This window comes from Sporobolomyces salmoneus (assembly GCF_050403485.1).
Source record: "Sporobolomyces salmoneus JCM6883 DNA, S_salmoneus_JCM6883_v1_ctg1, whole genome shotgun sequence".
In the NCBI taxonomy this organism is placed as follows: domain Eukaryota; kingdom Fungi; phylum Basidiomycota; class Microbotryomycetes; order Sporidiobolales; family Sporidiobolaceae; genus Sporobolomyces; species Sporobolomyces salmoneus.
Genome location: NW_027481162.1, coordinates 716,318 through 741,342, shown reverse-complemented (window position 1 = coordinate 741,342; position 25,025 = coordinate 716,318). Strand labels below are relative to the sequence as shown.

Below are 25,025 nucleotides of genomic sequence, written 5' to 3'. Positions count from 1 at the left end.
GAAAGAGATTCATCCTCATCAACTTCTCCCTTTCTCTCTCCTATTCCCCACTCAATCAGCGACTTCTCGACTTCGACATCCTAGTCCAAGATGGATGCACCAATGGGTGACGGTGCAGTCGCCGACAATAACCGCCCTTCGTTCGAAGTGACGCTCTCAACTGGGGAAGTCGTCCCCGTCGACCTCGACGAGATGTTCAACGCCGCAACCGAGCAAGAATCGATCGAACAATTGAACGATCTCGCAGGCATGTTGGAGTCAGCCGAGAAGAATTCGACCGTCTCGTTGTGGACGAGATTCGTTCAGGAGTGTTGGTCTCGACAGCGATGGGCTACTGCATTGCATTACGCTGATCAAGGTATCAGAGGTGAGTACTTGATCCCCCCTCCGCGCATGCGGTGGACGACAGGCTGACTCGGAACTCGGCTCTTTCGCGCAGTTGTTTCTCAAAGCGGTCGCTCAACTGCTCAAATCCCTCTCCTCCTCCTTAAAGCAAACTACCATCTCGCACTCTCCCGACGAGCTCCCAAGATCCGTCTCTCCGCCCCTCGTACCGATCCCCTCGCCCTCCCGAAAGATCCTCATCATCCCGAATCGCTCCATGCTCAAACCGTTTGGCCCGGAACACCCGAACACGATCGTAGAGGATCTCCCATGTTGAAAGAAGAGTATTGGTACAGGGTTGACAAAGATTTGGCGAGAGTCGAACAGTTGGAAAGGGATAATAAAGTCGCGAGGGATTTGAGAGGTAAGCTCGTGTCGAACTCTTGAGGAACGATCATTCGGACCTGTATTGATTGACGAGTCTACAGCGGCTTTGGCGATGGCGAGCGGTAAACTCGACGAAGCGAATCGACTTTTCGAACAAATCCTCTCCGACGAACCAAATCATCTCATGGCTCTCACCGGTCGCGTAAGTCTTCCTCCTTCCCCCTGTTCTCCCTCGCATCGATACTGATCCTCCGGTGTGATCAGGCTCGTATCCTCTTCTCCCGACTCTCGTTCCGACCCGCGATGAAGATCTACCAACAGATTCTTCAACTCGAACCGACGTTCTTACCTGATCCTCGAATTGGAGTCGGATTGTGTTTCTGGTTCCTCGGCGACCGTGAAAAGGCCAGGAAAGCCTGGGAACGATCAATCGCAGTCGTGCGTCCTCCTCTTTCTTTCTCCAATTACTCAAACTAACGAACGTCCGATTTAGAACCCCTCAAATTCGACTTCGGCTCAAACTCTCCTCGGTCTCCTCCACCTCAACCGCTCGAGAGACCCTCTACTCGTCGGAGGTTCGAAAGCTCGTACGAAAGCGTACGAATTGGGATTGAGTTCGTTGCAACAAGCGTTCAAGAAGGATAACACGATCGCGGCTTGTATGGGACCTTTGGGGAATCATCTATTGATCCAGAACGCGAATGGTCAAGGAGTCAAACAAGTCAGTTCCAACCTTTCGCCTTCCCTTTCAAAGGCGAATTGATTGAGCTGACGTTTCGAAATGAACAGGCGCTCAAACTCTACGAACGTTCACTACAATTCTCGGAAACTCGATTGTTGAAGGCCGAGTCTCACTTCAATTTGGGCCGTGCACTCGATGCCGATCCAGATGGAGTCAACACGAGCGCCGCGATGACAGAGTATCAAAGAGCGGTCGAGGCGAATCCGGATATGGTGATTGCTCATCTCGGAGTGGGAATGTGTTACATTCGAACCGGTACGATGGATTCCCTCTTTCTCTCTTCGTAACGATGCGAGGATTGATGGAGAGGTTCAATTTGGTACATAGAACAATTCCCTCCCGCGATCAACGCGTTCGAAACCTTGATTCGCAAACATCCTCAAACGGTCGAAGCTCTCGTATCTCTCGCCTCGATTCACACCCATCTCGCCTTCACGTTCCACTCTCTATCCGATTCGCAAGCTTCGAGGAAAGCCGCTAAAGAAGCTTACGATTCGGTATTGAGGATTTTCGCTCAAGGCAAATCTGGAGTCGATTCAGCTGCCGTCGATACAGGAGGAGGAGGATCAGGATCGATGGGAAGTCAAAAGGAGATTGCAAAGAGTGAACGAATTCGACAATTGGCGAACGATCGAGACATGTATATCGAAATGGCGAGATTGTGGTCCGACGAGAATCGAGTCGATCGTAGTTTGAAAGCGTGGCAAGAAGCCAGGAGGATTCAAGTCGAACAAGAACTTGAGAAAGTCGAGGATCAATCGTTGTTGGACCAAGATGAATCGTACGATGTCGAATTGGAGAAAGCGGAGAAGAAAGTCGATCCTAGGGTTAGGAACAACATCGCAGTACTCTTGTACAACAAGAAGAGTTACCAATCCGCGACTGGTCACTTCGAGTTGGCGTTAGGGACGATTGGACAAGAGTTTGCCGAAAAGGGAGGAGAATTGGATGGGGGAGAAACGGATGCCGTTCTGACGGCTGTCACTTACAACTTGGCGTGTTGTTACGAGAAGGAAGGAGACGTCGACAGGGCGAAAGAAGGTTGGGAGAACGTGCTTCGAGGTCATCCGGAATTCGTCGATGGTGAGCACTTTCTCCCGTTCTCTTCACCTAACCTCAGCTCATCTCCGCCCGTCGAATCTTTCAGCGAAAGCCCGACTCGCGCTCCTCGAACTCGTCCAAGCTAAAGGCAGGGACAAGGCGGCATGGGAACGAGCCCACATCCTCATCAAAGAAGCCCTCACGTCTCAATCCTTCTCGCCCGAACTTCGAGCTCTCTACACCTACTTCCTCTTCGAAACGTTCCAACACCGAGCGGCTCGAGACTTCGCGGTATCAACCCTCAAAGAAGTCTCTCGACACGATCTGTACGCCCTTTGCGCGAGTGGACTCATCTCGTACCTCGAAGGGAGGGAGAACAAGATCGATTCGAAAGATGCTCAACGACAGCGACAATCTAAATACACCCGATCGGCTGAGTTCTTCGACAAGGCTCTCCAACTCGACCCGATGTGTGCCGTCGCCGCTCAAGGTCTCGCGATCGCACTCGCAGAGGGAAACCTCGGAAACGCTACCGACCCTTCTTCAGTCGCTGCCAACGGCGCCAACTCTTCGACTGCTTCCGCGATGCAAGACGTTCAAGCTCGACAGAGGAATGCTCGAGACGCCCTACTCATCTTGACCAAAGTGAAAGAATCGATCAACGACGCTTCGGTTTACGTCAACATCGGACACTGTCATTTCGCTCGAGATGAATACGAACGAGCTGCAGAGAACGTGAGTCTTCACTTACATCCTGTTCGATGATACTTGTGACTGATTTCCTCGCTCCTTCAGTACACCACGGCGTCGAAACGTTACCTCGATGAGAAGAGTTCGACGGTACTCTGGTACATCGCTCGTGCATGGTACTTTAAAGCGCTCAAGGAATCGAGCTTTGTCGATCTCGAGAAGGCGATTAACATCGGTCAACATGTGAGTTCCGTTTCGTCTCAGCTCGTCTCGAGGACCATTTAGTTCTCGCGTGCTGATAAATTCGGAGTTTCGCAGGCGACGGATCTTCACCCGACGGATCTTTCGGCTATCTTCAACATGGCAGTACTCAAGCAGAAGGCGATCGAACTCTTGTACGGACGAACAAACGAAACGAGAACTTCGGCTCAACTTCGCAAAGCGTTCGAATACCTTGAATCTTCTCAAGCGTGGGTCCTCTGCTCTTCTCACTTTTCGAGCTCGGGATATTAACGCGGATTGCTCGTCAGGCTGTTCAATCAATTGCTCGCCGACAAAACTCCTCAGAAACCTTACCAAGCCGATTACCCTCGTCATCGTTCGGCGTACGGTCGTTCCCTCGAAGGTCGATTCCAATCGATTCTCGATCAACAACTCGCGTACGAAGAGACCGAAGCTGGAAAGATCAACCAAGCTCGTCAAGCTCGAGAGGAAGCGAGGGCCCGACAACTCGCGGAACAAGCTCGACTCGAAGCTGAACGACAACGACAAGCGGAAGCGCTCGCCGAACAGAGGAAGAAGATGAGGGAAGAGAACGCAATTCAATGGGAATCGATGTCGAAACAATGGGTCGGAGATTCAGACGACGAGAAGGAAAAGAGGAAACCTGGAACTGGAGGCAAGAAGAGGAAAGCTACGAAGTTCAAGGATGGGGATGAACCTGAAGCGAGTTCGACTGATGAGGATGCTGAGAAACCCAAGAGGAAGAAGAAAGCGAAGAAGGTACGTCTCGAGCGTTTTCGAAACTTACTCTCAGCATTGACATCTTTCGCTGTCAGCAGGAGAAGAAGCCGAGAAAGAGCAAGGGAGAGGCTCGACCGATGGATGTCGATGAACATTACGACGAGGATGACGAGGATGCTCCTATCCGAGCTCCCGGGAGAAAACGCAAGGGAAAATCATCGAATCTCGTCAAATCTGCGTGAGTGTTCTTCTCTCCTTCGTCATCCTCCGATACGATCGGTACTGACACAATCTTGTTCGTCTTTCGACAGCGAGTTCATCGATTCCGAAGAAGAAGATTAGGGGTTGGTTGTTTGTGCAACAAAATCTCGCAAGTGAAGATTTCGTGCTCTAACGCGAGTCGGGACACACAGACGCAAGTTTAGACAGAGAGAGAGTGAGAAAATAGTGTAGGGGAGATAGCGGCACCAAGAGGAGGGGAGAATAGAAGAGGAAGAAAGCTAACGACTTCCGCTCGACGCAGGAGACGCGGTTCCTGCATAGATGACCTGTCGGCGCTTGCTCGAGGGCGGTTGTTCCTCTCGCAAGTCGCCCATGTTCATGTTGATCAGGTTCTTGTCGTAAGGAAAATCGAGAGCATTGCCGAAGAATTGCAAACTCGAATGTTTGCGCGTCGAAGCTCGGGGCGATCCGGGAGGAGTTCCCTCTGACGCTCGTAGAATTCACGAGGTGTAGAAGGACGACGCATTCCGCAATGATGGACCTGCCAAGGGTCAGCTCAGTACTGGCGCTCGATCAATCGAAGGAAAAGAAACGACTAAACGAACCAATTCCAGAATCATCCGCATATCTTTGAACAAGCTACGAGCCGACGTCGACAGTGCCATCAATTTGTACTTTACGGGCATCGCAGACTTGACAAAGTTCTCAGGTCCTTGGTCTAAGGAAAGCGTGGTTGAGCTTTGTCAGCTCGTGGAAACGACAAAGATCGGACAACGAAAGCTCACTCTGAAGTTCATGGATGAAGAATCGTGCCTTCCACAACATCTCTTTGATGGAGTACCGAGAAGAGTCGATCTTGGAGTCAAAGTGCGTGAGAAATTGTTGACAAGCTGTGATCAGGTCTCATCAGTGTCATAGCGTCTGCTGTCCCTTCTCGGATGGTCTTACCTAGTCCCACTATGTCGTCGGCGAATCTGATGAGCTTTGCATCGCTTCGAATACCGCGAAATGGAACACTCACAAGAGCACATAAAGAGACGGTCTTGTTGTTCTCGAGTCTCGCACTCCCTGAGTCTGTCAATGAGCCCAGCAGAGTACTGTCGTAGAGCCTATTGCGACCCGGCCAGGACCTCGTCAACGACTGGCCCTCCAGGTGCTAAACTTCGAGATGCATCGAGACTCTCACCCTCCTTTCGGCTTTCCTCAGTGCTTCCACGCATGCTTCTCCTTGGGGTTGCTTGACCAGTTCACTGTAGCGTTGTACGATATGCTCAATTTCGACGTTGTAGAACCCTCGCACTTGGGTTCGCAGTAAAACACGATCAGCTTCAACGAAAACGCTACAAGAAAGAATGCGACTCACGGAGCGTCGTCAACTGATATTCGGCACTCTCTTCGATCTCCTTGAGCTCATCCTGAAGGGTGATGCTGTCGCGGCTTGAAGCATCATGATCGCGAAGCGTTCGCTCTACGGCTAATTCTGCGATTTGTCCGTCTGTAACGACACGAGGTCAGAGACGAAGGATCCACCTCAGGGTGTGACGGAGGTGAGGCTTACCATAGGTAGCTAGTTGAAAGGGGAGTGTCAGCGAGGCGGGAGTGGCCGATGTAAGAAGAGATCTCAAAACGAATCGACTCACAGTTCAATCGTGAAATGTCCGACGTTCGACGAACCGGATCGTAAGCTGGGGCAGGACGTATACGACGAGTCGACATGCTTCAACGAGTGAATGCGGAACCAAGCGAGAACCTCTGCAGGCGATCGGACCTCGCTGGAGTGCACCGCGGATTCCTCGCGGAAGGTCAGTGCTCAATCCGCTGGGCCGGCGACACTGACATCAGAGCCAGGGAAGGAGGTTCATGCCGAGGCTGTGTCATGAGCAAAGACCAACGAACCCTTTCGTGGGAAAGAAAGACGAGCTCGAACGTTCCCGAAGTGAGAATTCATCAGAAATAGCAAGTGAACGAAGAGCAGAAACTACTCCGCGTACATACGGCAAAGGAGAGAACTAGCCACGATTGAGTACGAAGGGAGGATTACCGCTCGGGCTTGATCCGGCGTAAGGGAGCATTCGTCGGTGAGAAACGGTGTCAGGATGATACCTGCGTTGATCAATATCGGGGTGGTCGACATCGTAACCGAGAATCGTACCGAATTCTTTCAGAACCCGAATGTTGGCAGCTCGAAGTCCAGCTTTGTCCGAAAGACACTCGACTTGTTTGTCGTAGAAAGACTGAGGCGATCCTAACGACGGGCCTCTACCATGCGCGATCTACGAGCGACAGTCGCGACGACACAGATGTGTCAGGTCCAAGCGCGTCAAAATGTGAGATTGAGGAGAACGTACGAGCTCAGTGATGCTGTCCGCATCGTCGAAGAGACTTTTCCCGGTCGTCGACAGCGCCATAATCTTGCACTTGACGGAAATCGAGGATGCAATCCATTGGTGAGGTTTCATCGCTGTCCCCGCCAAGTTGGTCTCGGTAAGCGTTTTCAGAGAAACAGGTATGAGGGAAAGAGACTCGCCTCGAAGAGCGCGGATCAGGTTGCGGGAATCCCACAGCATCTGACTGACCCATACGTTGGGAGATTCTCGATTGGAATGATTGAGGAATTTCTCGCAGGCTTCGATCGCGAAGGGAGAAATTATGAAAAGCTTAGTGAAATTTTCCGGATCTCGGTACATGTGGCCCAGTAGACTCACCGATTCCCACTGTTGACAAATCTTCGTAATTATCAGTAGCTTGCTCTCCCAGGCGATCTCGAGTGAGACTACAGCAACTTACAGAAACCAAAGAAGATTCGCTCCCTGTGAAATTCCTGCTCCTCAGGCGGAACGTCACCGAATTTGTGCGAGAGTTCTTCGTTGAGCTTATCAGAGAGTTGATGAAGGAGCTACGCAATCAATAGAAAGGGTGAGTTCGCGTGGAGGAGGACCTAGGAGGTCGCTCGTACCTCTTCCTCAGCCCTCTTTCGCGCCTCAACATAAGCTGCACCTGCACCAGCAGGTTTTGCGAGGATTTGCTTGTACTCCCTCACTATCCATGTATCAGGCTTGTCCACTATGGGCGAGTTAGCTGACGCTTTTGCTAGATCGGCGAGAGGAGTCCCTACGAAGAAACGGAAGGTTGCGATCCGCCTGACGCTCGAGCGATTTTATCGCATGGGCAGCTTGAAGAATCTGTTCATTGTCAACTATGATTGCCAAGACGACGAGGAGGTGTCAGTCAGTGCGTTGGACGAGAGAAGTGAAAGGGCTTTAGTCGTTACCTACCCTTCGGTACTCGAGGTACAACCTGAAACTCCGCCATGGCAGACGAACTGGTTGTGACAGAGAACCCGAGGAGGAAAGAAGGGAAGAGATAAAAGCGAAGCACGATGCACGAAGCGAGGGTCCCGGAGCGTGTTCAGACCTCTTCTTCGTATCTCCGGTCCTTCCAGCGCACTGCTCCCTCGCCATTGAAGTCGCCATCTTCAATGGCGAGCGCATTCGATAGTTCCACGAAACCTCATGAAGAGGCCAGTGCATGAATCGATTCTGCTGAATGGAGGAAGAGGGTCTGTTTCGCGTTTTTCTTCTCGAGAACCCCCGATTCGTTGAGACGAAAAGTAAAGAACAATGTTTTAACACTCGAGAAGAAAGAGAATCGGTTGTCTACTCGCTCCTTTCCAGTCTTTGCTTCTTCTCCAACGCCTTCATTCGGGAAATGTAACTGGAAGTTGATGCGAAGCGATTCGAAGGGAAGTGAGAGGAGGACGACGGAAGAACGAAAGAAGCGGGGTCAGTATGATGCCATTAGTTGACGTCTGAGAGGAGGAAGAGAGACGAACTCGTCGTATTGGCACCTACGAAGAGAGCAAGTTCAGTTAGCACGAGAATCCTCTGGGAATCGAAACAAAATGAGGACTCACTTCTCGTACGCATGTCTGTGTGACATCAAGGTATCAAGTCCAGTCAGCCTCACGAGAGCAGAACAGACACAGAGAGAGGTTGCAAGAGAGAGGTTTACCGCTCATCATCGCATTCTGCAAAGTCACAAGTTCAAGCGGATCAGTCAGCGCACGGATGCAAGCTCACGACCAGAATGAACTCACTCCAGTTGGCGTATAGGTTCTCGTGTCGGCATACGTTGAGGGGAACCAATAATCTATCGAAACCGACCAAGTCTCAGCATCTCCCCCTTCTCCTCGCCTGTTTCGCCGGTCGAACTCACTTTCCACATTGGTCTCTCCATCTGTAGTACGCAAAGTAGCGAGGTCAGTTCTCGGTAATATGAGGAGAGTTGTGAGATGAGAGGAAACTCACCCGATGGGAACTCGAGCGCCTTTCGCGGTTGCTTGATCAGCGGGTTGAGGAGTGAAAGGTTCGGTAGATGGTGACATGGTTCGTGTTCGTGGAGAGTTGTAGAGATACGAAAGCGATGAGAGTTCTTGCAATTGAAGCTCTTGTAATCAGCAGAGTAGAAATCAAACAATTTCACGACTTGCATCGCAACTCGACCTCTCCTCGTTCGCTCCTTCGACTCCGACGCGTACTTGATTCGCACAATCTATCGAGACACTACAGCAGACCTTCGACTTACGCGCTACCGCTTCTTCCAATCGAACGTTCTCCCTTTCTTTACCTTTTCTCTTCCCCTCGCGTCGATTCTCCGACAAACGCGCGATCGGTTTATTGTTGGACAATCCAGTAACACAAGATGGCGACTCCAGCACCAGCGATCTACAAAGCATGTTACTCTGGTGTTCCCGTTTACGAGGCGAGTTTCTCCCCTTTCCCACTCTCGTTTTTCTTCCCTCTGTGTGTCCACTCCCGCGAGCTAGACTGACATGAGGTGCACGGTTGGACGGATGTAGATGCCATGTCAAGGAGTAGCAGTCATGAGACGTAAATCTGATGCCTGGTTGAACGCGACTCAAATCCTCAAAGTCGCTGGGTTCGACAAACCTCAACGAACGAGGGTACTAGAGAGGGAAGTACAGAAAGGTACTCATGAGAAAGTTCAAGGTGGTTACGGTAAATACCAAGGTACGCTCTCTTACTCTCTCTTTCGCTTTCCAATTCTCCCACCTGGTGAGCTGACATTTTCTCTCACCTATTGATAGGTACTTGGGTACCGATGGAACGAGGAGTAGCTCTAGCTAGACAATACGGAGTCGATCGTCTCCTCCAACCCATCTTCGAATACGTTGCCGGACCCGATTCTCCTCCCCTCGCTCCGAAACACATCACTGCGGCTCCTTCTCGACCTCGCAAGAAAGCCGACATCGCTGCACAATTCGACGGAGTACCAGGAGCAGGAGGGATGCAACCCCCGACGGCGAAAGCTGGACGAGGAGCTGGAGGAGCCGCAGCGAAGAGGAAAGCGGCGAAAGCGGCGAGAAAGGCATTCGAACATCCAGATAGCGACGAGGATTACCCGGGAGACAACAAGAGTGTCGCAGGCTCGTCGAGAGGTGGATATCAACCGGCGAGGAGTGAAACCCCGTTGGGAGGGGGAGGAGGAGGAGGAGCGAGTGCGAGTGAACAGAGTGAAACTCCTTCGCCGTATGGAGACAACGACGAATATGGAGGAGGAGGACCGACATCGAAGAAACGAAAGACTGGACACTCTGCTTCGATGGATCTTCAGCAACAACCACAAGATTATTACGCTCAAGCTTACCAACAACAACACCTCAACGATCCGACTCCTCTTCCCGCTCAACAACAGTTCGGACTCGGTCCTCTCCGTTACGCTCGAATGATCCTCGACTACTTCGTTTCCGAAGCGACGACCGTTCCTTCCTTCCTCCTTCAACCTCCTGGCGATTTCGATCCGAACGTAGTTATCGACGACGACGGACACACTGCTCTTCATTGGGCGTGCGCGATGGGGCGAATTCGAATCGTCAAACTCCTCTTGAGTGCCGGAGCCGACATCTTCCGAGCGAACTCGATGGGTCAAACCGCCTTGATGAGATCCGTCATGTTTACGAACAATTACGACTTGCGAAAATTCCCCGAATTGTTCGAACTCCTTCATCGTTCGACGATCAATATCGACCGAAACGATCGAACCGTCTTCCATTATATTATCGATATCGCGTTGCAGAAAGGAAAAACTCAAGCTTCGAGGTATTACATCGAAACGGTTCTGGCTCGACTCGTTTCGTTCCCGGAAGAAGTTGCCGATATCCTCAATTTCCAGGACGAGGAAGGAGAAACGGCGTTGACCCTCGCGGCGAGGGCGAGGAGTAAGAAATTGGTTAAAATTTTGTTGGATAATGGAGCGGACCCGAAAATCGCGAATCGAGATGGAAAGACGGCAGAGGATTACATCTTGGAGGATGAGAGGTTCAGGGAACAAGAGATTCCGACGACGGGAGGAATCGCCGAAGGTCAAGCGATTAGTCACGAAATGGTTAACGGAGGAAGTCAGATGTCGAACGGTGGTGGTGGAGGAGCTTTAGGAGGAGGAGGAGGAGCCCTACCGTTCTCGAACATTCAACAGCTCGCAGGAGCAACAGTCGCAGGAGGATCATCTTCTTCGACAACGGCTGCGACGGATCGAGCTCATCAACGAAACGGAATCGTTCCACGACTACACACTTCGGCGACGGGACAACGAATCTCTCAACAACTCGTCCCTGCGATGTCGAACCTGTTCGAAACTCTCGCCTCGACCTACGATGCCGAACTCGCCGACAAGGATCGAGAATTAGCTCAAGCCGACGCACTCCTCTCTTCCCTTCAATCCGAAATCAACGAACAACAACGTACGATTCAACAAATCGAAACGACTTCTCTCGCGAGTGGAACCCCGGAAGAATTGGAACAAAAGGAAGAGAAATTATCGCAAGAATTGGAGACGAAAATGGGGAAACGATTCAGGTTGGGATGGGAGAAATGGGTTCGGGACGAAGATCAACGAGAACAACAATACGATCAAGAAGGAGGTCCTTCGACGAGTACTCAGGGCCCTCAAGCCGATTTGGACGCCTACCGAGAATTGATCGATCACACTCCGAACGATTCGAGCGACCGAGCCGAAGCTCTTCGAATGAGGATCGATGGGTTCAAACAAGAGCGAAAGGAGTTGTTCAAGCAATTCGTCGCGAGGCAGAGTGGAGCGGGAACGGGTAAAAAATTGGGTCAATATCTTCAGTTGGTTTCGTTAGGATGTGGAGTACCGTTGGATCACGTCGATGGAGTTATCGACGCTCTCGTGGAACAACTCGACCAAAGGCAGGATACCTACGCTTGATCGGAAAATGAAAATCCTCACTTGTGTTTCGACTTTTCTGATGTACACTCTCCCTATTGCTACGGGTTTCAGTCTCTCTCTATCTAATCTCGCTTTCACTGTCCTGTCTCTTCCGGTCTTTTGTGTGTCATATTTGTCGTTTTTCCAAAGTTTCGTGAGTGTGTGAGAATCGATGTTACTTCTCGTCTTTCTGCATCTCTCGCTCGATCTGGTCAAGATTAGTGAACACTGCTTTGCAAGATCGAGTTGGAAACAAACGAGGGAAGAGATGGAGAGAGAAAAGTACGCTATTCAAGAAGAGAGTTGAACTTTTTCTACTGTCCTCCGTACTCCTTGGTAAGGAATTTACCTGCTCAGCAAGTAAGGAAAGACGCGATCATTGTGAGCCTCCTACTCACAGCTAGAAAGAAGAAGCTGAGCGAGACTTACCAATAGTGATGAGTTGAATGTTTGAAGTTCCTTCGTAAAGGGCTCCGACTGCAAGAACGCGAGGCCGAAGAAAACGTCAGTTTGTCTTCCTCACGTCTTACGAACCGCACAAACTCACTCTTCGAGTCCCTCCAGAACCTTTCGATCCCCGTCTCTCTCGTGTATCCCAATCCTCCCGCCCATTCGATCGCACTTCCCGCCGCCTTTTGGGCAACGAGAGAAGAGTACCATTTCGCCATTGCGGCTTGTTTCGTGAAATTGACTCCTTGTTCCTTCATTCGCGCAGCGTTGTAACATAACAATCGGGCCGCTTCGATTTCGGTAGCGATTTCGGCGAATTGCATTTGCATCCCTTGGAACTAACAGCAATGTCGAGAATGGGGCTTCAGCATCATCATGAAGAGGTAGACCAGGGAGGGAGAGGAGAAGAGGGAGGGAGAGGACTAACGGTTCCAACAGGTTGACCAAACTGTTTACGATCGAAAGTGTAGGGAACTGATTTGTTGAAGGCACCTTGAGCAATTCCGACCATTTGAGCAGAGATCCCAACTCGTCCTTCGTTCAAAATCTCGATAGCGTATCTACGGATTGACGGAGTTAGCTCTGCGAAAACGAGGAAAGCACGGACTCTGAAGAAAGAAACTAGACTCACTTGTACCCTTGTCCTTCCTCACCGATCAAGTTCTCAGCGGGTACTTTGACATCGTCGAAGTTGAGAGTACAGGTCGAAGATGCGCGAATACCAAGCTGTGATCAAAAACAACCGGGAATGAGTGCTCGTTTCTTACGCGAGTCATTCCCAGAGTTGTCTCCTCACCTTTTGTTCCTTCTTTGCAATTTCGACCCCCATCTCCTTCTCGACGAGGAAACACGAGATTCCTTTGTATCCCTTACTCGGATCGAGCGTCGCAAAGACCTACAACACAAACCGCTCGTCAGTTCGTTTCGCTCGAGAAGACGTCTTTGGGGGAGAGCAACAGAGCGCCATGGACTCACGAGGAAGATTTCAGCTTCAGCCGAATTCGTGATCCACATTTTCGACCCTGAAATCGTGTAATAAGAACCGTCTTCACTCTTCTTCGCAGTCGTTTTCAACGCGAACGCGTCTGATCCTGAAGCGGGTTCCGATAGTGCGAAAGAACCGAGCTACGTACTCTCTGCACGTCAATACATTGTCTTTTTCGACAGGAGAGAGGAGACTGACCTTGTTCTCTGAAAGTTGAGGTAAATATTTATCCTTGACAGTTTGGGAAGCGTATTTCCTCAAGACGGTATTGACTAGTGTATTGTGTACGTCGCAACAGACACTGACGGCAGGGTCGATCTTTGCGAGTTCTTCAATGACGAGAATTGCCGAAGTGAACGAAGCTCCGGATCCTCCGTGTTCCGGATCAGTTTCAATCGCCATCAACTGCAATCGAGAGGGGGTTGAGTCAGTGACATTACGAGGAGATGGGAGAGTAGTAGAGGGGTACTCACACCTTGGTCAAAGAGACCTTTGATAATCGACGGATCCATCTTTTCATTCTCATCCATTTCTCGACTCTTTGGTTCAACTACTTCTTCCGCAAACTTGCGTACTACCATCCCCACCGCCATCATCGTCTCGAGTGTCAGCTGGGAGGTGTGGAGATGTACCTCGAGAGACGGAAAGCCGACTACTAACCTGCGTCCCTCAACATCATTTCTTCATCCGTCAGGGTGTAGAGCGATACGGGTGCTTCTCCTTGAATCGCATTCGTGAATGATCTATTCCCATGGTACTCGTCAGTGATAGATCTCGACGATGGAGGTGAAACGTGAAAGTGGGGGCAGAGGAAAGGGGAGGGAGAGAACTAACCGACGAGCAGCGGGGAGAACGCCAGAATTCGATCGACTAGGTGCGTAGGAGAGTGCGGTTCGAGCTAGGCGATACATCTTGAGAGTTCGTAAAGTGAAGAAAGAGAGGAGGTAAGCGCGCGTAAGATTTCGATGAAATTTCGCTCGGCAGTCGGCAAACTCGCAACCTCGCTTCGAAACCCTCTCGATCGAGCTACTTTCAAGATCTCTAGGCTTGATAGCGTGTATGAATCGAGGGAGTCGATAACCGACAACGATTCGAAGCAGTTTGCGAGATGAGCCTTGAATCGCTTTCACCGTTTTCGCAAACTCGTTCGGAACAATTCCTTCACAACACAACAAGCACGACAAACTGACTACAGAAAGATACTGAACAAACAATCACCTTCGAGATGAGGGCATTAAGCGACGATTTCCTCCAACGCAACGACGACCAACCGATGGTCCGAAACGATCAACCCGTCATCTTCGCCGCCTCCTTTCCCTCCTACGTCCTCATAAAAGTTAGGAATGACTCCATATCGAGATACTTTCCAACTCGTCTGTTTCGTTCCCGTTCCCGTTCCTGAGGAGAGGAGCGATTCGATTGAAGAGTTCTCATTCTCGGACGAAGGGTTTTGAGGAAGAGGTGGAGGAGGAGAGGGATCGGGAATCGAAGCGAGTACTTCATCCGGGTCGTCGGCGTCGAGGTAGGATGTATCGACTGCTGGAGCTTCCGAGCCCGAAGAGGAGACTGCGTGTGGCGAAGAGAACGCTTTGTTATCGTAGAGGAGAACGAAATCGATGATTTTCGGTTCATCCGAGGGAACGAAACCCGTAAAGGTGTTGAGAGGGCCGTAAGATCTGTCATCAGAAACTTCAGTGAGACCGTACGAGGGCTGAGAGAGAGGGAAAACGAGATCTACCGACTGAGAGCTCCCGGACCTCCCAACCTAGTTTTCCTCGTCGCGACTTCATGCCTCGAATCCCAAAACGCCTTCTCCTTCTCCTGCGCTTCTCTCTTCCCATCGCCAGCGATATATTTTCCGCCCGTTAAAACCTGATATCCTTCTTCCTCAGCAGGCGAATTCAGATCCCCCATCAATATTACCAACGGTTCTCTTCCATTCTCTTCTCTCGTGACGTTCCCCACCTCCTTCTCGAGTAACTCTCTAATCAACTTCGCACTTTGTGTTCTCGCTTCCAAGCCTCGATCATCCCAATGAGTATTCGCAACGATAATTTCCTCTTGAACTGGGGCATCGAGATCCTTCAATATCGCAATCGTGATCATCCTAGGTTGACCAGCGTCCCATCCTCTCGATCCGGGTTTCGAAGGCGTTGGGGAGAGCCAGTAATGAGAAACGAGAGAGAGGGAGAATCGGGATTTGCGGAAAAAGATCGGGACGGATTCGCCCGATTGTTTACCATCGTTACGACCTGTCGTCGAACGAGATTGATCAGCCTGGTACGACGAAATCGGGGGTTCGTTGGAATCGAAAGACAAAAGCTCGACGGCTCGACATTGCGAAAGAAAAAGGGAAGAGAGAATTTCAAAGCTCACCAACTCCAACACTTTCCCATTCCTCCTCCCCCATCAACGCCTCCAGGTCCTTCTTCTGATGCTCCAATACCTCCTGGAAACCCACAACGTCCAACTCATGGAACAACACCTGATCGACCAATTTCTCTCTTCGTTCCTCCCATTTTCTTTCTCCCCATCTCCCTCCTCGCTCTTCCTCCCCCTTCCTCGAGAGTGTCTTCCCGAGGAGGGAGACGAGAGGTTGGAAGGGACCTCGAGGAGAATACCGGATATTGAAACTCCCAAACCTTAGCTTTCTAGGAGGAGGACGAGCCGAGAGAGTAGAGAGATAGTAAGCTGTACGAGGGTGGGATAGGTCGGAAGTAGTCATGGTTGAGAGGAGGACTATTGAACAGAGGAGAACGAGGAGGGAGATGAAGCCGATGAGGGGAACGGGACGAGGTGAAGAGCTCGAAGGAGACGGAGAGCGGCGAGGAATATCTGGAGTGGGCGAGGGAGGTTCGGGAGAGGTCGCTTCGAGGTTGTCGACCATTCGAGGATTGAGGAAAGAGGGAGAAGAGAAAGAATCGACTGAGGCGGTGTTCTTCGCAAGCTCTGAGCGAAGTCGTTTGATGCAGCTCTTGTCGGTTGCGACAGTATGTGACTGTCAAGCAAAGAGACCGCCCTGAGATGTCGAACGATCAAAGCTTCCGGATCAACTTTGTTTGAACGACGAACGAGGGTATTTTGATTTGCAAGGAGCGAAGAGCGCAGAGGGGCAGGAAAAGGACAAAACAAAACAGTAGTAGTAGAAGTAGGGCACAAATCCGACACGGAAAACGAAAGCGAACAGACAAATTGGAACGAAGAGACGTTCTTAGAAAGCTTCCCCTAGACTTGGAAGTCCCATTCCTCCTACTCCTCCTCCAGAACCCATACCAGGTCCTTGCATTCGATCTGAACCGGCCGTCGCTGCTTTCGCGAGGAGGTTCGATTGAATCGCGACGAGTTGGGAGGTCCAGAGGTCGAGGGTTTGATAGCGACGAGTTTCGAGGGCAGTGCTTCAATTCGACGAAAGGACGATCAGCCCCATACGAGAGAGACGGAAAGAAGAGGATGGGGTACTCACTGTCGTTCTAGTTCGAGACGTCCAGTAACTTGATCGATACTACCTTGGATTTTCTCGTCGAGAATCAAAGCGACCACGATTTCTTCCACTTGTTCATCCGGAATACTCAGTTGCTACAAGCCTCTCGAGCCCCAGAGTCAGCGAAAAGTTCGAGAATCGAGACTGAAGGAGCGAAGAGACTCACGCGAGCGAGATAACTGATTTCGATTCGATTGTAAGGTTTGATGATATCGAGGATCCATTGGGTTCTTAACGAACGCAAAACGTCGTCGATGTATTCACGAATGAAGGGGTCTCCCATGATAGTCTCGCGATTCGCTAAGGTGATCGACGGAAAAGGACTTGAGTTAGTTTCGTAGTAACCCGAGTCTGGATCGCGGATTGCCTTACTTCGTAGAATCTTTTCAGCTTCGTGAACATCTCGACGTTGATAAGCTTGTACGAGACCTTGCATCGCCGCAATCTCTCGATCGTTCTTGTACCTGTAAGAACTCAAACGAATGTAACCTCATTTAGCCTCTGCAGACTGCGAAACGGCTACGAGCGAGAGGACTCACGGTTTAGTCTCTTGACTATCGAACGGATCAATCTCACTCTCGGTGAGCATGTGGGCCAAAACGAGGTACTTGAGAACTTGGGTACGTTGTGCCGATCCTGCTTCGTCGTAAGCTTTGAACGCTTCGAAGAAATCTACTTGTGCTTTCGTCCAATCCTCTAATAGAATCGTCTACTTGTCAGTAAGGCGATCGAGAGGGAAGGGAAGGGATAGAGGGGGAGGCACTGACTCTCGGACATGTACATTTTCCCACCACATTCACGAATCACTCCTTGAATACGTGGATGAGGAATCGCAGATCGAACTCGTAAACTCTTCTCGTAGATTTCCTACTCACGATTATACAGTGGTCAGCAAAAACGACAAAAGAAGAACAGGGGACGCTGAGCTCACTCGAAGTTTCTTGTTGTTCTTCATCTCTCCATACATCTGAATCTCGAGAGCGTACACTTCGAGTTGAGTCGTACCTTTTGACGAGTCGACGTCGGCACCGTCATCTGTTGGAGCGCAAGAGGCGTGAAGTTCTCGAAGAATCTACCGAATGAAATTTCGATCAGTTGTCTATTAGGGCATCGATTCGAGAGCGAGAGATGACTCACTTTGTTGAGTCGATTGTACTCGTGACGATCCAACCACAATTTCGCCAATTTGAGATTCGTTTTCGTGCTCAAACGCTGTGAACGACGAGAAGTCTGGAATCAGCTTTCATCCACGACTCACAAATCCTCGGTCACTCACCTCATTCTTCTGTTCCTCCAACGCGTTCATCGTAACCTCGTAAAACTCCTGCATTTTCTCCGTCCCCAATTTCGGTTCAGCACTGACATAATCCAAAATCCGATTGATCGCCTTCTCCGCTACATTCCTCGTCACTCCTTTCTTTGTATACGTCAATAGAGTCTTGTAGTGCGTGAGGGCTTCGTCGTAACGTTCGTGTTTGAAGGTTAGTTTCGTCATTTGTTTCAAGGATTTAAAGCCGAAATCTCCTTGTTCGTTCCGAGAGGCTTCGTCCGAAACGATCTTTTGGAATGCGGCGAGGGCGACGTCGGGTTCATCTCGTTTGGCTGAATCAAGCGGGGTGCAGAGGAGGAGTGTGAGCTGAGAGAGGACAGGAATCGAGACTGAGTGAGAGAACGCTCGGGACTGACCTTTCGCTTGGTAGTACTCGTTCTCGACATCGACCTCATCATCTTCATTGTCGGATCCTTCGTACTCGAATCCGTAGTCCTGTTCAGCGAGAGAGGAGAGGGAGAGGGAGATGAGGTACATAGGGGAGCGGGGAACGAGTACTACTGGGTCAGCTAGCCGGACAGACATTCAGATAGCATGCTTGAATCGATGTAGCTGGTCCTAGGATATCTGGAGAGCTGAGAGAGTGTGTGAACGAACCTCATCATCATCCATCATCTACAATCAATTCAAGCGTCAGTACGTCCTGCATACACCCCAGGAGACTCGTAGGAGCTTACAAATTCATCGTCAGACATGTTGCGTGCGTTCCGGAAGAGTGTCGCGGTGAAGTGAAGTTGAAAGAGAATTCAAGCTCTTTCGCAAACTCTCAACTCTCGTCGATTCGATGAGCGGAATGCGAACACGACTTTTTGCACAAGAGATCGAAATGAAGAGCAGAGAGAAGAGAGATAATAGGGAAAAGAAGCAACAACAAACAAAAAAGATGAAGAACTACAGGACAGTACAAAAAGAAAGCAATGCTAAACGAAAGGAGACTTCACAAGACAGAGAGAGAGAGCAAGGGGATTGGAGTCCTAATCCGTTGATGAGCATGGTTGTTGCTGACTGATAGATTCAGCAATCTCTTTCGCGATTCTGACCGCTTCGAGATGCCAAGGTAACCTTCCATTCATGTTTGATCTCACTTTCGCGAGTGCTCCCAATTCGGCGTAACTTTGTCGAACGTCCTTGACGAGATCGGAAAGAGGTGAGGTCGTGTAAGATGAGGATCGAGAAGCGTGAGAGAGGAGGAAATGAATCCCGATGACGGAGATTGGGGCTGGAGAACCGGTTGAAGAGGGAGATGATGAATCGACGGTCGAATGAGTGAACGAAGGGACTCGAGGGACGTGAATGAGATAAGTAGATGCAGGAGCGAACAGATTTACTTCGGGGAGGACGTTGATGGGTTCAGAAGGAGTGAAAGATAAGATGGTAGGTTCGGTATCGAAGAGAGGATCGGTTTTCGACGGGCGCGAAACGAGGTTGAGTTCGCCTTCTTCCGAGATCGTGTCGGATTGGACAGAGGTTCGACGAGGTTTCTCGGTCGAAGGTTGAATCGAGAGAGGAGGATTGAGATCGCAGTAGACGAAAGTCGCGTGAAGAGGACGGCGGATGCTACTCGTCAATTGATCTTTGAGCATAGAGTCCCAGGCTAGAAGACGACAAGGGGTCAGCTTCTGAAACTGCAGAGAAAGAAGAGAGTTGTCTCACCTCGAATTTCGACAATGCTAGGTTCGCCCAATCGACAAATAACAATCCTCCATTCGACATCGACCGTAATGAGCAGTTGCAAGACGCACTGCCATACGCATCGAGCCTTCAGAACGTCCCCTGCAGCTCCGGGTGCTGCCTTCATCAACCGATTCACAGTCCTCCAAATTTCTCCCGTATCGTCGATGCTCGCCAAATGAATCCAATCTGCCGTTCCATCCGAATTCGCCGGACTCGAAGAGTAACAAACATGCAAGAATCGATGTCGTTGTTGTACCGCGAGAGTCGAAACGGGGAAATTCATATCGAATCCGATGCGGCGAGGTCGAACTGGAGAGAGTTTGATCGCTGGGGCTTGATAAAGTCGAACTGAAGGACCTTGATTCGCCGGGTTTGGAGCGGCGGCGGCGGAAGGGAAAGTGTCGGGTATGGGGAATCGGAGTCGAGAGACCGGGACTTGTAGTTGATCGAAGAGGGAGAAAGCGCACGAAGTAAAACGTTCTGCTTTCGTGCGACCTTGAAAAGGCTCCTTCTTGTTGAAGTGCGAGAGCGGAATCGGACAGATGATGAGAGAAGCGTGGGGCGATCGACTGCGCTGAAGGAGGTGAACGAGGGTGAAGAGGGGAGACGAGGTCGAGAAAGTGTCGCTTTCGGCCGTGAAGATGTAGATGACGACGTTCTGGTACGTCTTTGAGACGTCACTTAGTGCGACAGCTGGAGGAGACGCCAAGTGTCAGCGGCATCTTCAAATGATCAGTGAAAGTGTTGAGAGCTCACACAAAGCTTTACTGTCCTCCTTCGAGAGACCTCGAGCGAGAGTACCGGCTGGAAGAGCGAGATGACCATCTTGAGTGCCACCAAATTGAGCTGAGGCGGGTATTTGACCGGGTGTCTGTTCTCCCAATCGAAGTCCCTGTGTGGCGAACAAGAATTGGTCAGTCAAAGTAGACAGGGATGACAGACAGTCTTCCATTCGCACCTGATACGTCGTTGCAATTGTTCTGAGCCATTCATCGACCGATTCACGCGGGCCAGATCCAGCTTCTTCGTAAACGGCGAAAATTGTGACATCTTTCCTTCCGATCACGGGTTCGAATCCCATCGGTTTCCAGAACTCGACGGCCGCAGTCGAGACTTGGATCATCGACTGTTGAGATCTGATCAGAAGGCTCGAGCTGACGGTACTTTCGAGCGGAGGGAGAAGCGTGTGATCGGCGAAGAGAGGCGACGGGCTGAGGTTCGAGCAGACAGTGGCGAGTGAGCTTGAAACATCTTGGATCGAGTATGTCGAGACTGCTTCGAAAAAAGATATGGAGATCAGTAAATGCAAGCGAAGCGAAAGAGGGAGCATTAAACTCACGTAAACGAGGAACGTTGTCGGTACGAGGAGTTTTGAACAACGATCTCGAATCGGGGTTGACGAGGTTTTGTTCGACGAGGAGGATGAGAAGTAATTCGAGAGAAGGGAGCGTTGCCGGTGAAACTGGAGTCGGAACAGATTTGATCGAGGTTGAACGTCGAAGGAGAGAATTAACGAATTCTCCAAATGCGAGCAATTCGACTCCTCCCGACTCGAGCAACTTCCTCGACTCTTCTTCCGCTTCCGCTTCTTCATTGACGTCCTTCCTCGTTCGTTCATTCTCAACTTCCTCAATCTCCATCTCACTCTCTTCTCCACTCTCCTCATCCGCCGTCGTCGTCCCATCACTCCCTTCTCCTTCCCTCGAAATCGCTCTCTTCCATCCCCTCATCTTCATCGATTCTCCTCCTCTCGAGGTACTTCTACCCCTCCCCCTCGAGCCTCTTCCCCTACCGCTGCTCTGTTTCGTCGACCTCGATCTTCGATCCCTCTGTAATCGTTCCGCAACTGCTCTTCTAGGATCACAAATCCCCTTATACCAAGGTTCGAGTGAACCCGCAGTCGGTCGAGGAAGGATAGAGTCGTAAGAGAGGTTCGGGTCGGACGACTCGTCGTGATCTTCCGAGTCGGGAGTTAAGAGTCCGAATTTCCCTTTACGGGAATCGTACTTCTCGGTGGAGATCTCGTAGGAAGATGCGAAGGGGATCGGGTCGTATGCGCCAGGTAGAGGTCGACGGGAACGAAGAGGCGAGATCTGAATAGATTCGGTAGGGGCGAGTTCGACTGCGAAAGACGGGAGAGAGATTTCATGGTTCGGAGAAGGAGGTGAAGGTTGTTGGGTCGGAACGGGGAATGAAGGACCTGGGGCTAATCCAAGAGCGTTTGAACTCGAATCGAACGGGAACTGAGTCGAATTCGTTGGGAGAGGAGAAGATTGAACGGCGAATTGAGGAGACGTAGTGTGAGTCGGAAAAGGCGAAGTAGGAGAAGTGAAATGAGCTGCCGAAGTCGAAGACGAAGAGAGGTGAGAGAAATGATCGACGAATTTCGGGCTTGTCGTCGTCGAAAGGGGCATCGTGAACGGATCATTCGAAGGAGGAGGGAGAGATGTTCCTGGAAGTGGAGTCGGAGCAGTATCGAAGAAGGAGAAATCGTCGTCTGTCAATCCGAGTAAATCCATTCCATCATCGTAATCTTGGTTCGCATCCTGAGCTCCTCCTCCTCCTCCTGCGTTCGAAGTTCCATACGATCCATCTCCCCAATCGAAAGAAGCGAACGCGTTATCGAGAGACGACATCGGTTGACTCGTCGTTGTCGCTATTGTCGTTTGAGGAGGTTCTTCCGGCGAAGGATAAAGTCCGAGTCCCAAACCATCGATCTCCATTGCTTCTCCACCCGGTCGAGTTTCAACTGTCGTCGTCGTCGGAGTCGTCAAGTAATTCTGTTGCGCTCCACTCGAGTTCGTCGAATAACCATGAGGAGGAGGGTAAACGATATCGGCTGGACTCGGAGCCTCCGTCGAAGAAGTTCCCAAAGACATTGGAGTTCTCATATTGATCGGTGCTGAAGCTCCTGGTGTAGCTTTCCCCATCATCAAATTCGATCTCTTCTTCTCCTTCTCCAACTCTTCCAACCTCTTCCGTTCTTCTTCTTCCTCCTTTTCTTTGAGCTCTTTTGCAGCTTTCTCTTCGGCTTCCCGTGCGATCCGAGCAGTTTCATCCTCCATCCAAGTCCAAACTTCGTTCGTTCTCTGCGCGAGTGGATCTCGAACAAACTTGATCGATTCTCCCTCGGGGTCCTCCGTAACTCGTTTCCTCCGATTCGAGCGACCTAAAGCTTTCGCCGCGAGCCGACGACGAGCCGAGGAATCGTAAGGAGACGGCAGGAGAGGATTTAGTCGAGACCGCGGCGTCGAGAGAGGATGAGGATCTGGAGTTGTCGAAGGTTGTGGAGGAGGGAACTTTGCGTCGGGAGAAGCGACCGATAAATGATTCGTTGGTTTTGAAGCGTCGTGATCGTTCGGCGAGAGTTCGGTTGGTACAGGTTTTTCAGGGGAAGATTGAGGAGTCGGAGGTGGTGGAGGTCGAGTTCCATCGATGAGGACGAGTTCTGTAGGCCATACTAATCCATCTTCTCCTTCCGACGACGAGTAAGAAGCCGTCGAGATTTCGTCGGAGTTGGAGTTGGAGGAGGACAAGTCAAGTCGACAAACGATCCAATCCCTCCCTTCGATCTCGAGATTACTCCCCTCTAGTTGATTCCGCCATCGAACCCTCAACTGTTCTAACGAAGAAGCGTCGGATTGTATCCGTCGTACGAGTCGAGCTTTGAGTCCGAGAGGAGCCAACATGATAGGATAACCAAGTGGAAGAACCGAACTGGACGACGAAGTAGAAGAAGAAGGAAAAGAAGGGAAAGGTCGATAAGGTATTTCTTCGAGTCGAGTCTGGACGAATATCGTCGACCTCTGGAGGGTTGCTCGAAACGTAGAGAGAGTTGCGAGAGGTTGTGATCGTTTCCGAGGAGAAGTTGGAGTAGAGTTCGAATTGAATGATGGGGCGGAATCGTACGTTGAAGTGAACGCGGAGGCGGGAGGGAGTAAAGCGATCGAGTTTCCGATTCTCTGCCACGAATCACAGGACGAGTGAGATAAGGAGGAAGTGACGAGTTCCGACATGAGAGTGTCTTCAACGGCGGAGAGAAAAGTTTGATGTGCGATCGCGAGGGGAGTCGAACGGAACGAGGAGGACGAGAGGAAGTTTGCCGAGAGAGCGAGTGCTGATGGGTAGTTGTGGGCTGAACGAGTTAAGGGCGAAGAACCTCCAGAGGTTGAAGTTGAACTCGGCGGATAGAGAGCGGGATAAAGTGATTGATGATCGAACGTTCCCGATGCGATGCCTAGCACTCAGATGTTTGTCAGCGACACACTACTCGAGCGAGGAAGAATATCGACTCACATTCGAGTCCCGCATAATTCAGCTCATCGAACACGGCTTTCGTCGATTCATGATCTCCTCCTCTGACGATACTGAACGCCCATAGCGTTCTCCCCGCAGCCTCAACCTTTGCTGTTTCTTCCTTTGTCGATTCCTTCTCCTTCCCTTTCCCTTTCGCATCCACCTCCTCCTTCTTTCTCGATTCGATTTGGGTGCTCGCAACTTTGACAAACACGATAAAATCCAATCTATCCCCTCCTTCCTCCACTTTCTCTTTTCCCCTTCTAATCAGATCCCTTCTCGCTTTCTCAAACGAGTCTTCCTCAGTTCCGAGAGTTGAGGAATGTAGAGTTTTCAATTGATCTCGTAATTTCGAAGTTGAAGCGTCGGTTCGTAGTGTCGGTTGATTGTATTTCGGTAGAGGAGTAGGAGGGAGTGGTGGTAGAGGGAAGAGATCTTCTACGACGGCGAGGGAATCGGAGGTAGGGAGAGTTGGACGAGATTTCTTTTTCGGTGGTTCCTCCGCTTTCAATTTGCTGGGAGATGCGCTTGAGGTTGTCGCAGTTGTAGAAGAAGCAGGATGTGGAGGAGCTGGATTCGAAGTCGTCGAGGGAATAAACGGATCATAACTCGACGTCGAATCGGAAGAAGTTGACGAGGAAGAGAGTGGAATCGCATCTCCCTTCCAACACTTGTAATGAACTTCCCACCCTTGTCCCAACTCGATCAACTCTGAATTCGTCTTCGCTTCCAGAGGAGTCAGTTTCCCTCTCACTTTCGGCCAAGGTAATTCCCCAAGTCCTAGTCCCGTCGTCGTCGTCGTCGATGCGTTCGCTGGTGATTCTTTCGATTGATTCGGAGTCGAAACTTTCGGTGATCCTCCTCCTCCTGCTGTTCCTGTTGCTGTTCCTGATGTACCATAGAAAGAAGAAGGGGTAGAAGCCGAAGAGGAAGAGTTGTTGAGAGAAGGTCTCGTCGGTAAACTCGAAGAGATTGGTGGTCGATTCGGTAACGATAATGGATTACCACCACCACTCGAAGGAGTCGAAGGAGGTAAGGTCGAGGTACTCGTAGCTTGAATAGGTGGTGGAGGAACTCGATTAGAAGAGGAGGAGGAGGGTTGATAAGTGCCCGGTCGAGGTGGGAGAGGGTGAGCGAGTGGTGGAAGTACCATAACTCCTCGCTCTCTAGATCTGTACTGCTGTGAGATTCG

The 25,025-nt window shown here is 50.7% G+C and overlaps 10 protein-coding genes across 10 annotated transcripts; 2 read left to right on the top strand and 8 right to left on the bottom strand.

The window, feature by feature from the left end:
- Window positions 1-90: 90 nt before the first annotated feature.
- On the top strand, window positions 91-4,489 carry JCM6883_007583 (uncharacterized protein; the record flags this gene model as incomplete). The annotated part of the gene is made up of 13 exons (XM_076628414.1): window positions 91-367; window positions 440-748; window positions 813-913; window positions 976-1,149; window positions 1,205-1,432; window positions 1,501-1,708; window positions 1,781-2,536; window positions 2,601-3,229; window positions 3,290-3,427; window positions 3,503-3,654; window positions 3,715-4,186; window positions 4,246-4,385; window positions 4,459-4,489. 13 exons carry the CDS (start codon window positions 91-93, stop codon window positions 4,487-4,489), a joined length of 3,615 nt encoding a protein of 1,204 aa, XP_076491815.1.
- A 265-nt stretch (window positions 4,490-4,754) lies between these two features.
- On the bottom strand, window positions 4,755-5,194 carry JCM6883_007582 (uncharacterized protein; the record flags this gene model as incomplete). Its single annotated transcript, XM_076628413.1, has 3 exons — window positions 4,755-4,910; window positions 4,975-5,087; window positions 5,155-5,194. 3 exons carry the CDS (start codon window positions 5,192-5,194, stop codon window positions 4,755-4,757), a joined length of 309 nt encoding a protein of 102 aa, XP_076491814.1.
- A 331-nt stretch (window positions 5,195-5,525) lies between these two features.
- JCM6883_007581 (uncharacterized protein) lies at window positions 5,526-6,085 on the bottom strand (the record flags this gene model as incomplete). Its single annotated transcript, XM_076628412.1, has 4 exons — window positions 5,526-5,668; window positions 5,733-5,864; window positions 5,928-5,936; window positions 6,010-6,085. 4 exons carry the CDS (start codon window positions 6,083-6,085, stop codon window positions 5,526-5,528), a joined length of 360 nt encoding a protein of 119 aa, XP_076491813.1.
- A 293-nt stretch (window positions 6,086-6,378) lies between these two features.
- JCM6883_007580 (uncharacterized protein) lies at window positions 6,379-6,828 on the bottom strand (the record flags this gene model as incomplete). The annotated part of the gene is made up of 2 exons (XM_076628411.1): window positions 6,379-6,642; window positions 6,718-6,828. 2 exons carry the CDS (start codon window positions 6,826-6,828, stop codon window positions 6,379-6,381), a joined length of 375 nt encoding a protein of 124 aa, XP_076491812.1.
- Window positions 6,829-8,025: 1,197 nt separating this feature from the next.
- On the bottom strand, window positions 8,026-8,753 carry JCM6883_007579 (NADH dehydrogenase [ubiquinone] 1 beta subcomplex subunit 7; the record flags this gene model as incomplete). Its single annotated transcript, XM_076628410.1, has 7 exons — window positions 8,026-8,083; window positions 8,202-8,216; window positions 8,283-8,297; window positions 8,381-8,396; window positions 8,466-8,518; window positions 8,585-8,605; window positions 8,677-8,753. 7 exons carry the CDS (start codon window positions 8,751-8,753, stop codon window positions 8,026-8,028), a joined length of 255 nt encoding a protein of 84 aa, XP_076491811.1.
- Window positions 8,754-9,070: 317 nt separating this feature from the next.
- On the top strand, window positions 9,071-11,617 carry MBP1 (transcription factor MBP1; the record flags this gene model as incomplete). The annotated part of the gene is made up of 3 exons (XM_076628409.1): window positions 9,071-9,130; window positions 9,228-9,399; window positions 9,477-11,617. The coding sequence occupies 3 exons, from the start codon at window positions 9,071-9,073 to the stop codon at window positions 11,615-11,617; spliced, it is 2,373 nt and encodes a 790-aa protein (XP_076491810.1).
- A 314-nt stretch (window positions 11,618-11,931) lies between these two features.
- Window positions 11,932-13,963, bottom strand: JCM6883_007577 (uncharacterized protein; the record flags this gene model as incomplete). Its single annotated transcript, XM_076628408.1, has 11 exons — window positions 11,932-11,966; window positions 12,047-12,094; window positions 12,165-12,405; window positions 12,495-12,627; window positions 12,699-12,793; window positions 12,864-12,962; window positions 13,043-13,192; window positions 13,251-13,457; window positions 13,526-13,626; window positions 13,713-13,795; window positions 13,887-13,963. The coding sequence occupies 11 exons, from the start codon at window positions 13,961-13,963 to the stop codon at window positions 11,932-11,934; spliced, it is 1,269 nt and encodes a 422-aa protein (XP_076491809.1).
- A 323-nt stretch (window positions 13,964-14,286) lies between these two features.
- On the bottom strand, window positions 14,287-15,939 carry JCM6883_007576 (endonuclease/exonuclease/phosphatase family protein; the record flags this gene model as incomplete). Its single annotated transcript, XM_076628407.1, has 3 exons — window positions 14,287-14,728; window positions 14,791-15,304; window positions 15,429-15,939. The coding sequence occupies 3 exons, from the start codon at window positions 15,937-15,939 to the stop codon at window positions 14,287-14,289; spliced, it is 1,467 nt and encodes a 488-aa protein (XP_076491808.1).
- A 324-nt stretch (window positions 15,940-16,263) lies between these two features.
- Window positions 16,264-18,558, bottom strand: JCM6883_007575 (uncharacterized protein; the record flags this gene model as incomplete). The annotated part of the gene is made up of 12 exons (XM_076628406.1): window positions 16,264-16,447; window positions 16,516-16,628; window positions 16,700-16,833; window positions 16,906-16,997; window positions 17,073-17,229; window positions 17,301-17,400; window positions 17,465-17,605; window positions 17,671-17,745; window positions 17,810-18,135; window positions 18,220-18,298; window positions 18,461-18,478; window positions 18,541-18,558. The coding sequence occupies 12 exons, from the start codon at window positions 18,556-18,558 to the stop codon at window positions 16,264-16,266; spliced, it is 1,437 nt and encodes a 478-aa protein (XP_076491807.1).
- Window positions 18,559-18,837: 279 nt separating this feature from the next.
- On the bottom strand, window positions 18,838-24,986 carry JCM6883_007574 (uncharacterized protein; the record flags this gene model as incomplete). The annotated part of the gene is made up of 6 exons (XM_076628405.1): window positions 18,838-19,457; window positions 19,517-20,230; window positions 20,294-20,429; window positions 20,496-20,809; window positions 20,877-23,774; window positions 23,834-24,986. 6 exons carry the CDS (start codon window positions 24,984-24,986, stop codon window positions 18,838-18,840), a joined length of 5,835 nt encoding a protein of 1,944 aa, XP_076491806.1.
- Window positions 24,987-25,025: the final 39 nt, after the last annotated feature.